Here is a 12,500-nt window from a genome sequence, read left to right on the forward strand (position 1 = left end):
CGAATTTAACTGATTCTTATCTCAACTACAGTACCTACATATAATCATCTCTAACATGTAAACAAATTGAAATCTTTCCATATAGTGTTTTTGTCCTATAGCCATTGGCATCATTACGCTTTTCATAACTAGTAATTACTTAATCTGAAAAGAAGACAGTCACTGAAAGGTGCCACAGAGATTCTCATATGTTGGTCGGGGGCCACGGGATGAAAGAGGTTGGGAACCACTGGACCAAATGTTTCTACTCGTTGTTTTAATACAGGAGAGAGGGGGGTTGTATGTGTTTACGTGTGGCAGGTAGATAGAGAGAGAGAGAGAGAGAGAGAGAGAGAGAGAGAGAGAGAGAGAGAGAGAGAGAGAGAGAGAGAGAGAGAGAGAGAGAGAGAGAGAGAGAATGAGACAGAGAAAGAGAAAGAGAGAATGAGATAGAGAGACGAGACAGATACACACATAGATAGAGACTGGCAGAGACAAACAATCAAGTAGTCACATACACTGACAGATAAACAAATACATCGATCGACACCTCCATGAATCCGCAAAAACAAATAAGAAAAACAACCTTCTCCCCCCCTCTGTCTCTCTCTCTCTCCTCATCCCCCCCATCATCCTCCCCCCTCTCTCTCCTCCCCCCTCTCTTTCTCTCTCCCCATCCCCCCATAATCCTCCCCATCTCTCTCCTCCCCCCCCATCATCCCCCCCCCTCTCCCTCTCCCCCATCATCCCTCCCCCTCCTCCTCTCCCCATCATCCTCCCCCTCTCTCTCCCTCATCCCCTCCTCATCATCCTCCCCCCTCCCTCCCCCATCATCCTCCCCCTCTCTCTCCCTCTCCCCCCATCATCCTCCCCCTCTCTCTCCCTCTCCCCCATCATCCTCCCCCTCTCTCCTCTCCCCCCATCATCCTCCCCTCTCTCTCCCTCTCCCCCATCATCCCCCCCTCTCTCTCCCTTCTCCCCCATCATCCTCCCCCTCTCTCTCCTCTCCCCCATCATCCTCCCCCTCTCTCTCCCTCCCCCCATCATCCTCCCCCTCTCTCTCCTCTCTCCCCCATCATCCTCCCCCTCTCTCTCCTCTCCCCCATCATCCTCCCCCCTCTCTCCTCATCCCCCCATCATCCTCCCCTCTCTCTCTCCTCTCCCCCCATCATCCTCCCCCTCTCTCTCTCCTCTCCCCCATCATCCTCCCCCTCTCTCTCCTCTCCCATCATCCCCCCCTCTCTCTCCTCCCCCCCATCATCCTCCCCCCTCTCTCCCTCATCCCCCCATCATCCTCCCCCCTCTCTCTCCTCTCCCCCCCATCATCCTCCCCCCTCTCTCTCCTCTCCCCCCATCATCCTCCCTCCCCCCCTCTCTCCTCTCCCCCATCATCCTCCCCCTCTCTCCCTCTCCCCCCATCATCCTCCCCCTCTCTCTCTCCTCTCCCCCCATCATCCTCCCCCCTCTCTCTCCTCTCCCCCCATCATCCTCCCCCTCCTCTCTCCCCCCATCATCCTCCCCTCTCTCTCCTCTCCCCCCATCATCCCCCTCTCTCTCCTCTCCCCCCCATCATCCTCCCCCTCTCCCCCCACATCCTCCCCCCCATCATCCTCCCCCTCTCTCTCCTTTCCCCCCCATCATCCTCCCCCCTCTCTCTCCTCTCCCCCCCATCATCCCTCCCCCTCCCCCCCATCATCCTCCCCCTCCCCCCCATCATCCTCCCCCATCATCCTCCCCCTCTCTCCCTTTCCCCCATCATCCTCTCTCTCCTCTCCCCCTCCCCCCATCATCCTCCCCCCTCTCTCTCCTTTCCCCCCCATCATCCTCCCCCCTCTCTCTCCTCTCCCCCCCATCATCCTCCCCCCTCTCTCTCTCTCTCCCCCCATCATCCTCCCCCTCTCTCTCCTCTCCCCCCCATCATCCTCCCCCCTCTCTCTCCTCTCCCCCATCATCCTCCCCCTCTCTCTCCTCTCCCCATCATCCTCCCCCCTCTCTCTCCTCTCCCCCCCATCATCCTCCCCCCTCTCCCCCCATCATCCTCCCCCCTCTCTCTCCTCTCCCCCCTCTCTCTCCTCTCCCCTCTCTCTCCTCCCCCTCTCTCTCCTCTCCCCCCCCCATCATCCTCCCCCCCTCTCTCCTTTCCCCCCCATCATCCCTCCCCCCTCTCTCTCCTCTCCCCCTCTCTCTCTCCTCTCCCCCCCCCATCATCCTCCCCCCCTCTCTCCTTTCCCCCCATCATCCTCCCCCCTCTCTCTCCTCTCCCCCTCTCTCTCTCCTCTCCCCCCCATCATCCTCTCCCCTCTCTCTCCTTTCCCCCCCCCCATCATCCTCCCCTCTCCCCCCCATCATCCTCCCCCCTCTCTCTCCTCTCCCCCCATCATCCTCCCCCCTCTCTCACCTCTCCCCCCTCTCTCACCTCTCCCCCCTCTCTCCCCTCTCCCCTCTTCCCCCCCATCAACCTCTCCCCCTCCACCTATTCCTCCTCCTTCAGGTTGATCCGCCAACTCTTCACCGTCGCCGGGTCGTGGCAGACCCCGGTCCTCATAGTCGTCGACGGCGCCCACGAAGAGACCCTCGCCCTGACTGAAGTCCTCGAGCTCCCCGTCGTCATCCACGCACCGGAAGGCGCTAGAAACGAGCGGACGAACGCTAACATCCGCTTCGCTCTCCAGGCCGTTTTCGCTCGCTTCTCGACGGCGGACAAAGCGATTTTGCTCGAGGACGATTTGATTCTTTCGCCTGATATTTTGAGGTACGAGGAGGGTAGAGGATGAGGAGGAGATGGTAAGGGCGTCTACGATGATGGTAGAATCATGGGGTAATAGTAGTAGTAGTTTTAGTGGTAGTACGATGATAGTAGAATCATGGGGGGGTAGTAGAAGTAGTAGTAGTGGTGGTAGTAGTAGTAATAGTATTAATTGCTGTTGTTGTTATAGCTGTAGTAGTAGTAGTATTTGTTGTTCTTGTAGTAGTAGTTGTTGTAGTAATAGTTGTAGCAGCAGCAGCAGTAATAGTAGAAGTAGTAGTGGTGGTTGTTGTTGTTGTTGTAGCTGTTGCAGTAGTAGTAATAATAGTTGTAGCAGCAGCAGCAGTAGTAGTAGTAGAAGTAGTAGTGGTTGTTGTTGTAGCTGTTATAGTAGCAGTAATAATAGTTTTAGCAGCAGCAACAGTAGTAGCAGAAGTAGTAGCACCAGTGGAAGTAGTAAATCATAGTAGCAACAATGGTGAAAGTATTTCTATGTCGAATATCTTGAAGTGCAAGATGTCGATGGTGAATTAAATAATATGGAAGGGGAAGATAATTACGTAAACAGTAATAGTAAAAATGGTAGTGGTAGTAATTATAATTTAGTTTATTCCATTTGTGACAATGGTTATTCTGATTAGTGTGACAAGCTGTCTGTTGCTTCTAAATTAGCCCCTGTGTGCAAGGAATGGCTGGGGTTACCATCCACTGTTTCTCTCCCTCTTTTTTATTCTCTTTTCTTTTCCTTGTTCTTTTTTCATTCCCTTTTCCTTTTTTTCTTTCTTTATTCTATTGTCTTGTTCTTTTTCATTTCCTTTTTTCTTTCTTTACTCCATTTTCTTTTTCTTTTCCTTTTTCTTGCCTTCGTTTTTCTCTCTTTTTCTTTATTTTTCTTTCTTTTTTATTCTTGTCTTCGTTTTTCTTTTTCTATTCTCTATTTGTTTCTTCTTTTCCTTACAACAGGTATTTCCACCAAGTTTCCCCAATCTTAGACCTCGATCCTACAGTCTTCTGCGTCAACGCCTTCAGCAGTAACAGCTACAAGGACACGGCAAGTGACCCTCGCCAGCTGCTGAGGGCGCGAACCTACCCCATGTACGGCTGGATGGTGACTAGAGCTTACGCGGAGGAAGTCGTCCTTAAATGGGTACCTCCGGGGGTGAGTTTGTGGGTCTGGGGAAGGTTGGTGTTTGGGTGAGATATTTATGCTTTATTTATTTTTTTATTATTATTATTATTTTTTTAACTTCTTTTTCTTCCACTTCTGCTTCTGCTTCTTCTTCTTCTCCTCCTCCTCACCATCATCATCATCATCATTATCATTATCATCATCATTATAATTGTCATTATTATCATCATCATAAGTATCACTATCATTATTATTATTATTATCATCATCATTATCATTACCATTCTCATCATTACCATCATCATCATCACCCTCATTCCCTCTTCCCTTTCAATTCATTTTCTCACCATCACAATCCTTCTTTAGTTTTCGTCTTTTTCTTCTTCCTTTGACCCATTTCATCCAATTACCGCATTCCCTCCTCTCTCACTTTCTTTCATACCTTTCCCCTTATTTCTTTCCCCAATTTTCCTTCATAACCTCCAATCCTTCTCTCTTTTCTTCCCCATTTATCCACATTCCCTCCCCTCTCCGATTTCATCCAACTCTCCCTATTTCCCCCTCACAACTCTCATTCCTTTCCCATTTATCCAAATTTGCTCCCCCTCCGATTCCAATTTTATCCAACCTTGCCCATTTCCCCCTCCTTCCCCCCTCCTTATTTCCTTCCCCAAATAATCTTCATAACCTCCAATCCTTCTCTCTTTCCTCCCCCATTTATCCACATTTATCCCTTTCTCCAATTCCAAATTCATCAAACCTTCCCCAATTTCCAATTTACTTCCTTCCCCAATTTTCCTTCACATCCTCCAATCCTTCTCTCTTTCCTCCGTCATTTATCCACATTCCTTCCTCTCTCCAATTCCAATTTCATCAAACCTTGCCCATTTCCCCTTCATTCCCCCTCCAAATATCTTTCCCCAAATTATCTTCATATCCTCCAATCCTTCTCTCTTTCCTTCTCCATTTATCCACATTCCCTCCCTTCTCCAATTCCAATTTCATCAAACCTTCCCCATTTCCCCTTTACTTCCTTCCCCAATTTTCCTTCACAACCTCCAGTCCTTCTCTCTTTCTTCCCCCATTTATCCACATGTATCCCTTCTCCAATTCCAATTTTATTCAACCTTGTCCATTTCTCCTTTACTTCCTTCCCCAATTTCCTTCACAACCTCCAATCCTTCTCTCTTTCTTCCCCCATTTATCCACATTCCATCCCCCCTCCACTTCCAATTTCATCAAACCTTGCCCATTTCCCCTTCACTCCCCCCTCCATATATCCTTCCCCAAATTATCTTCATATCCTCCAATCCTTCTCTCTTTCCTTCTCCATTTATCCACATTCCTTCCCTTCTCCAATTCCAATTTCATCAAACCTTGCCCATTTCCCCTTTGCTTCCCTCCCCAATTTTCCTTCACAACCTCCAATCCTTCTCTCTTTCCTCCCCCATTTATCCACATTTCTTCCCCTCTCCAATCCCAAATTCATCAAACCTCCCCTATTTCCCATTTACTTCCTTCCCTAATTTTCCTTCACAACCTCCAATCCCTTTCTCTTTCCTCCCCCATTTATCCACATTTCCTTCCCCCCTCCAATTCCAATTTTATCAAACCTTCCCAATTTCTCTTTCGTCCCCCATTTATCCACATTTATCCCATTCCCCCCTTTCGTAGCTGGGCGACTGGGATTTCTGGCTCACCTGGGAAGATCTGAGGAAGAACCGAGACGTCGTATTTCCCGAAGTGTCTCGAACCTTCCACGCGGGTTCAGCGGGGGTTCACGTCACGGGCTTCGAGCAGGAGTCTGTGTTCAACCGCATGATCTACAACTCGGAGCCCGAGGTCGAGCTTGATGTTCGAGAGTGAGTTTTTTTTAACTTCTTTTTTTGATTTTTTTTTTTTTTTGTTGTTTTTGTTTTGTCAAGAATGAAGTTTGGAAAGATAACGAAAGGGGAAAGAACTTGGAGCCCGAGGTCGAGCTTGATGTTCGAGAGTGAGTTTTTTAACTTTTTTTTTTGTTTGTTTGTTTTATTTTTGTTTTGTCAAGAATGAATTGTGGAAAGATAACTAAAGGGAAACGAACTTAAGTCTCGAGGTCGAGCTTGATGTTCGAGAGTGAGTTTTTTTCTTTCGTTTTTTTTTTTTTTTTGTTTTGTTTTTTGTTTTTGTTTTGTCAAGAATGAAGTTTGGAAAGATAACGAAAGGGGAACGAATTTAAAGCCCGAGGTCGAGCTTGATGTTCGAGAGTGAGTTTTTTTTTTCGAGAATGAAGTTTGGAAAGATAACGAAAGGGAAACGAACTTGTCTCGAGGTCGAGCTTGATATTCGAGAGTGAGCTTTTTTTTGTTTCTTTCTTTTTTTTTTTTTTTTTTTTTTTTGTCAAGAATTAATTTTGGAAAGATAACGAAAGGGAAACGAACTTAAGTCTCGAGGTCGAGCTTGATGTTCGAGAGTGAGCTTTTTTTTCTTTCTTTCTTTTTTTTTTTTTTTTTTTTTCTTTTTTTTGTCAAGAATTAATTTTGGAAAGATAACGAAAGGGAAACGAACTTAAGTCTCGAGGTCGAGCTTGATGTTCGAGAGTGAGCTTTTTTTTCTTTCTTTCTTTTTTTTTTTTTTTTTTTCTTTTTTTTGTCAAGAATTAATTTTGGAAAGATAACGAAAGGGAAACGAACTTGTCTCGAGGTCGAGCTTGATATTCGAGAGTGAGCTTTTTTTTCTTTCTTTCTTTTTTTTTTTTTTTTTTTCTTTTTTTTGTCAAGAATTAATTTTGGAAAGATAACGAAAGGGAAACGAACTTAAGTCTCGAGGTCGAGCTTGATATTCGAGAGTGAGCTTTTTTTTCTTTCTTTCTTTTTTTTTTTTTTTTTTTTCTTTTTTTTGTCAAGAATTAATTTTGGAAAGATAACGAAAGGGAAACGAACTTGTCTCGAGGTCGAGCTTGATATTCGAGAGTGAGCTTTTTTTTCTTTCTTTCTTTTTTTTTTTTTTTTTTTTTTTTTGTCAAGAATTAATTTTGGAAAGATAACGAAAGGGAAACGAACTTGTCTCGAGGTCGAGCTTGATATTCGAGAGTGAGCTTTTTTTTCTTTCTTTCTTTTCTTTTTTTTTTTTTTTTTTTTTTGTCAAGAATTAATTTTGGAAAGATAACGAAAGGGAAACGAACTTAAGTCTCGAGGTCGAGCTTGATGTTCGAGAGTGAGTTTTTTTTACTTTTTTTTTGTTTGTTTGTTTTATTTTTGTTTTGTCAAGAATGAATTGTGGAAAGATAACTAAAGGGAAACGAACTTAAGTCTCGAGGTCGAGCTTGATGTTCGAGAGTGAGTTTTTTTACTTTTTTTTGTCGAGAATGAAGTTTGGAAAGATGACGAAAGGAGAATGAACCCAAGGTCGAGCTTGATGTTCGAGAGTGAGTTTTTTTTTTTTTTTTTTTTTTTTTGTCGAGAATGAGGTTTGGAAAGATAACGAAAGGGGAACAAACTTGTCTCGAGGTCGAGCTTGATGTTCGAGAGTGAGTTTTTTTCTTTGTTTTTTTTTTTGTTTTTGTTTTGTCAAGAATGAAGTTTGGAAAGATAACGAAAGGAGAATGAACCCAAGGTCGAGCTTGATGTTCGAGAGTGAGTTTTTTTCTTTCGTTTTTTTTTTTTTTTTTTTTTTGTCGAGAATGGTTTGGAAAGATAACGAAAGGGGAACGAACTTGTCTCGAGGTCGAGCTTGATATTCGAGAGTGAGCTTTTTTTTCTTTCTTTCTTTTTTTTTTTTTTTTTTTTTTTGTCAAGAATTAATTTTGGAAAGATAACGAAAGGGAAACGAACTTAAGTCTCGAGGTCGAGCTTGATGTTCGAGAGTGAGCTTTTTTTTCTTTCTTTCTTTTTTTTTTTTTTTTTTTCTTTTTTTTGTCAAGAATTAATTTTGGAAAGATAACGAAAGGGAAACGAACTTAAGTCTCGAGGTCGAGCTTGATGTTCGAGAGTGAGCTTTTTTTTCTTTCTTTCTTTTTTTTTTTTTTTTTTCTTTTTTTTGTCAAGAATTAATTTTGGAAAGATAACGAAAGGGAAACGAACTTGTCTCGAGGTCGAGCTTGATGTTCGAGAGTGAGTTTTTTTTACTTTTTTTTTGTTTGTTTGTTTTATTTTTGTTTTGTCAAGAATGAATTGTGGAAAGATAACTAAAGGGAAACGAACTTAAGTCTCGAGGTCGAGCTTGATGTTCGAGAGTGAGTTTTTTTTACTTTTTTTTTGTCGAGAATGAAGTTTGGAAAGATAACGAAAGGGGAAGGAGAAGGTCGACCTTGAAGTTGGAGAGTGAGTTTTTCTTCTTTTTTTTTTTTTTTGTCGAGAATGAGGTTTGGAAAGATAACGAAAGGGGAACAAACTTGTCTCGAGGTCGAGCTTGATGTTCGAGAGTGAGTTTTTTTCTTTCGTTTTTTTTTTTTTTTTTTTTTTGTCGAGAATGGTTTGGAAAGATAACGAAAGGGGAACGAACTTAAGCTCGAGGTCGAGCTTGATGTTCGAGAGTGAGTTTTTTAACTTTTTTTTTTTTTTTTTTTTTTTTTTTTTTTTTTTTTTTTTTTTTTGTCAAGAATGAAGTTTGGAAAGATAACGAAAGGGGAAAGAACTCAAGGTCGAGCTTGATGTTCGAGGGGGAGTTTTTCTTCTTCTTTATTCTTTATTCTTTTTATTTTTTTATTTGTTTATTTATTTATTTATTTTTGTCGAGAATGAAGTTTGGAAAGATAACGAAAAGGGAACGAACTCAAAGCCCGAGGTCGAGCTTGAAGTTCGAGAGTGAGTTTTTCTTCGTCTTTATTCTTTTTCTTTTTATTTCTTTATTTATTTTGTTTTATATATTATTAGTTTTTTGTCAAGAATTAATTTTAGAAAGATAATGAAAGGGAAACGAACTCAAAGGTAATAATAACGAAAGGGGAAATAACGAAAATAGAAATAAAAATAACGAAAAGGGAAAGAAAGCAAAGGAGGATAATATTATGTCGACTAATTAACTCCTTATTAGAGCATAAAACACTTAATTACTCTATGAGTCTTGGAAACTGATTTGGGAAATTTTTAGATTCTAAATTTTGTAAATTATAGGCAATGAGTCTGAAGTATATAGTCTGGTTGTCATGACATGTTGCTAAATGGCTGTGTTATTCATTACAGTTTTATATGGCTGAAAGAGAGGTGTTTGTGTGGGCGTGTGTGTGTGTGTGTGTGTCTGTGTGTGTGTGTATGCGTGTGTGTGCGTATCTGCGTGTGCGTGTTTGTGTTCATGTGTGTGTGTGTGTGTGTGTCTGTGTGTGTGTGTATGCGTGTGTGTGCGTATCTGCGTGTGCGTGTTTGTGTTCATGTGTGTGTGTGTGTGAGGGTGAGATGAGAGGATAGCGAAGGGTCCTGTTGTTGACATACATATTCATACATTTTATACATTCTTCTCCCACTCCTTTTACCAAATAATCCACAACAGATATCCAATTATAACTAATACCACCCAACCACAGCACCACAACCCTCCCCCCACCGACCCACAACCCCACCCATTCACAACCCTTTGACCTCCCTTCCACCCCCAGAGTCGTCAGGGATAGATACGACCAACGCTTGACCTCTGACCTCGAACGGGCACTCGAGCTGACCCCGCCGAGGGACGTCTGCGCCATGACCTGGGTTCCCCGCGACTCCTCCGTTCCCGTGGCGATCTACGTCTACGCGGAAAATTCGAACGATAGACATTGGGGCTATCGGCTCTTCCTCTCGGTGAGTGACGTCATGCTCTTAGAGGTGACGTCATACTTTTTTGGGTGTGACGTCATGCTTTTTGCTTTCAGGTGTGACGTCATGCTCTTAGCTTTTGGGTGTGACGTCATATTTTTAGCTTTTGGGTGTGACGTCATGCTCTTAGCTTTCGGTGAGTGACGTCATGCTTTTTGCTTTCAGGTGTGATGTCATGTTTTTAGCTTTTAGGTGTGATGTCATGCTTTTTGATTTTGGGTGTGATGTCATATTTTTAGCTTTTGGATGTGACGTCATGCTCTTAGCTTTTGGGTGTGACGTCATATTTTTAGCTTTCAGGTGTGACATCATATATTTAGCTTTTAGGTGTGATGTCATGCTTTTAACTTTTGCGTGTGACGTCATACCTTTAGCTTTTGGGTGTGACGTCATATCTTTAGCTTTTAGGTGTGATGTCATACTTTTTGCTTTTAGGTGTGACGTCATGTTTTTAGCTTTTAGGTGTGATGTCATGTTTTTAGCTTTTGGGTGTGACGTCATATTTTTAGCTTTTGGGTGTGACGTCATGCTTTTAGCTTTTGGGTGTGACGTCATGCTTTTAGCTTTTGGGTGTGATGTCATATTTTTAGCTTTTGGGTGTGATGTCATATTTTTAGCTTTTGGGTGTGATGTCATGCTTTTAGCTTTTGGGTGTGACGTCATATTTTTAGCTTTTGGGTGTGACGTCATATTTTTAGCTTTTGGGTGTGACGTCATATTTTTAGCTTTTGGGTGTGATGTCATGCTTTTAGCTTTTGGGTGTGACGTCATATTTTTAGCTTTTGGGTGTGATGTCATATTTTTAGCTTTTGGGTGTGATGTCATGCTTTTAGCTTTTGGGTGTGACGTCATATTTTTAGCTTTTGGGTGTGATGTCATATTTTTAGCTTTTGGGTGTGACGTCATATTTTTTGCTTTTGGGTGTGACGTCATATTTTTAGCTTTTAGGTGTGATGTCATGCGTTTAGCTTTTGGGTGTGATGTCATATTTTTTGCTTTTGGGTGTGACGTCATATTTTTAGCTTTTAGGTGTGATGTCATGCGTTTAGCTTTTGGGTGTGATGTCATATTTTTTGCTTTTGGGTGTGACGTCATATTTTTAGCTTTTGGGTGTGATGTCATGCTTTTAGCTTTTGGGTGTGATGTCATATTTTTAGCTTTTGGGTGTGATGTCATGCTTTTAGCTTTTGGGTGTGATGTCATATTTTTTGCTTTTGGGTGTGACGTCATATTTTTAGCTTTTAGGTGTGATGTCATGCGTTTAGCTTTTGGGTGTGATGTCATGCTCTTAGCTTTTGGGTGTGACGTCATATTTTTAGCTTTTGGGTGTGATGTCATGCTTTTAGCTTTTGGGTGTGACGTCATATTTTTAGCTTTTGGGTGTGACGTCATATTTTTAGCTTTTGGGTGTGACGTCATATTTTTAGCTTTTGGGTGTGACGTCATATTTTTTGCTTTTGGGTGTGATGTCATATTTTTTGCTTTTGGGTGTGACGTCATATTTTTAGCTTTTGGGTGTGATGTCATGCTTTTAGCTTTTGGGTGTGACGTCATATTTTTAGCTTTTGGGTGTGATGTCATATTTTTAGCTTTTGGGTGTGACGTCATATTTTTTGCTTTTGGGTGTGACGTCATATTTTTAGCTTTTAGGTGTGATGTCATGCGTTTAGCTTTTGGGTGTGATGTCATATTTTTTGCTTTTGGGTGTGACGTCATATTTTTAGCTTTTAGGTGTGATGTCATGCGTTTAGCTTTTGGGTGTGATGTCATATTTTTTGCTTTTGGGTGTGACGTCATATTTTTAGCTTTTGGGTGTGATGTCATGCTTTTAGCTTTTGGGTGTGATGTCATATTTTTAGCTTTTGGGTGTGATGTCATATTTTTAGCTTTTGGGTGTGACGTCATATTTTTAGCTTTTAGGTGTGATGTCATGCGTTTAGCTTTTGGGTGTGATGTCATATTTTTTGCTTTTGGGTGTGACGTCATATTTTTAGCTTTTGGGTGTGATGTCATGCTTTTAGCTTTTGGGTGTGATGTCATATTTTTTGCTTTTGGGTGTGATGTCATGCTTTTAGCTTTTGGGTGTGACGTCATATTTTTAGCTTTTGGGTGTGATGTCATGCGTTTAGCTTTTGGGTGTGATGTCATGCTCTTAGCTTTTGGGTGTGACGTCATATTTTTAGCTTTTGGGTGTGATGTCATGCTTTTAGCTTTTGGGTGTGACGTCATATTTTTAGCTTTTGGGTGTGACGTCATATTTTTAGCTTTTGGGTGTGACGTCATATTTTTAGCTTTTAGGTGTGATGTCATGCGTTTAGCTTTTGGGTGTGATGTCATATTTTTTGCTTTTGGGTGTGACGTCATATTTTTAGCTTTTGGGTGTGACGTCATATTTTTAGCTTTTGGGTGTGACGTCATATTTTTAGCTTTTAGGTGTGATGTCATGCGTTTAGCTTTTGGGTGTGATGTCATATTTTTTGCTTTTGGGTGTGACGTCATATTTTTAGCTTTTGGGTGTGATGTCATGCTTTTAGCTTTTGGGTGTGATGTCATATTTTTTGCTTTTGGGTGTGATGTCATGCTTTTAGCTTTTGGGTGTGACGTCATATTTTTAGCTTTTGGGTGTGATGTCATGCGTTTAGCTTTTGGGTGTGATGTCATGCTCTTAGCTTTTGGGTGTGACGTCATATTTTTAGCTTTTGGGTGTGATGTCATGCTTTTAGCTTTTGGGTGTGACGTCATATTTTTAGCTTTTGGGTGTGACGTCATATTTTTAGCTTTTGGGTGTGACGTCATATTTTTAGCTTTTGGGTGTGACGTCATATTTTTTGCTTTTGGGTGTGATGTCATATTTTTTGCTTTTGGGTGTGACGTC

The 12,500-nt window shown here is 42.3% G+C and overlaps 1 protein-coding gene across 1 annotated transcript in view; it reads left to right on the top strand.

The window, feature by feature from the left end:
• The window catches only part of LOC113820182 (protein O-linked-mannose beta-1,2-N-acetylglucosaminyltransferase 1), a 26,351-nt gene that overhangs the window by 11,423 nt on the left and 2,428 nt on the right, over nt 1–12,500 (top strand). The window contains exons 8-12 of the mRNA XM_070114883.1: nt 273–285; nt 2,471–2,731; nt 3,689–3,884; nt 5,529–5,716; nt 9,427–9,610. Of these exons, the coding sequence (XP_069970984.1) occupies nt 273–285; nt 2,471–2,731; nt 3,689–3,884; nt 5,529–5,716; nt 9,427–9,610 (842 nt within the window). The remainder of the gene's footprint in view (nt 1–272; nt 286–2,470; nt 2,732–3,688; nt 3,885–5,528; nt 5,717–9,426; nt 9,611–12,500) is intronic.

The sequence above is a fragment of the Penaeus vannamei genome, chromosome 36, assembly GCF_042767895.1.
Source record: "Penaeus vannamei isolate JL-2024 chromosome 36, ASM4276789v1, whole genome shotgun sequence".
NCBI lineage: Eukaryota > Metazoa > Arthropoda > Malacostraca > Decapoda > Penaeidae > Penaeus > Penaeus vannamei.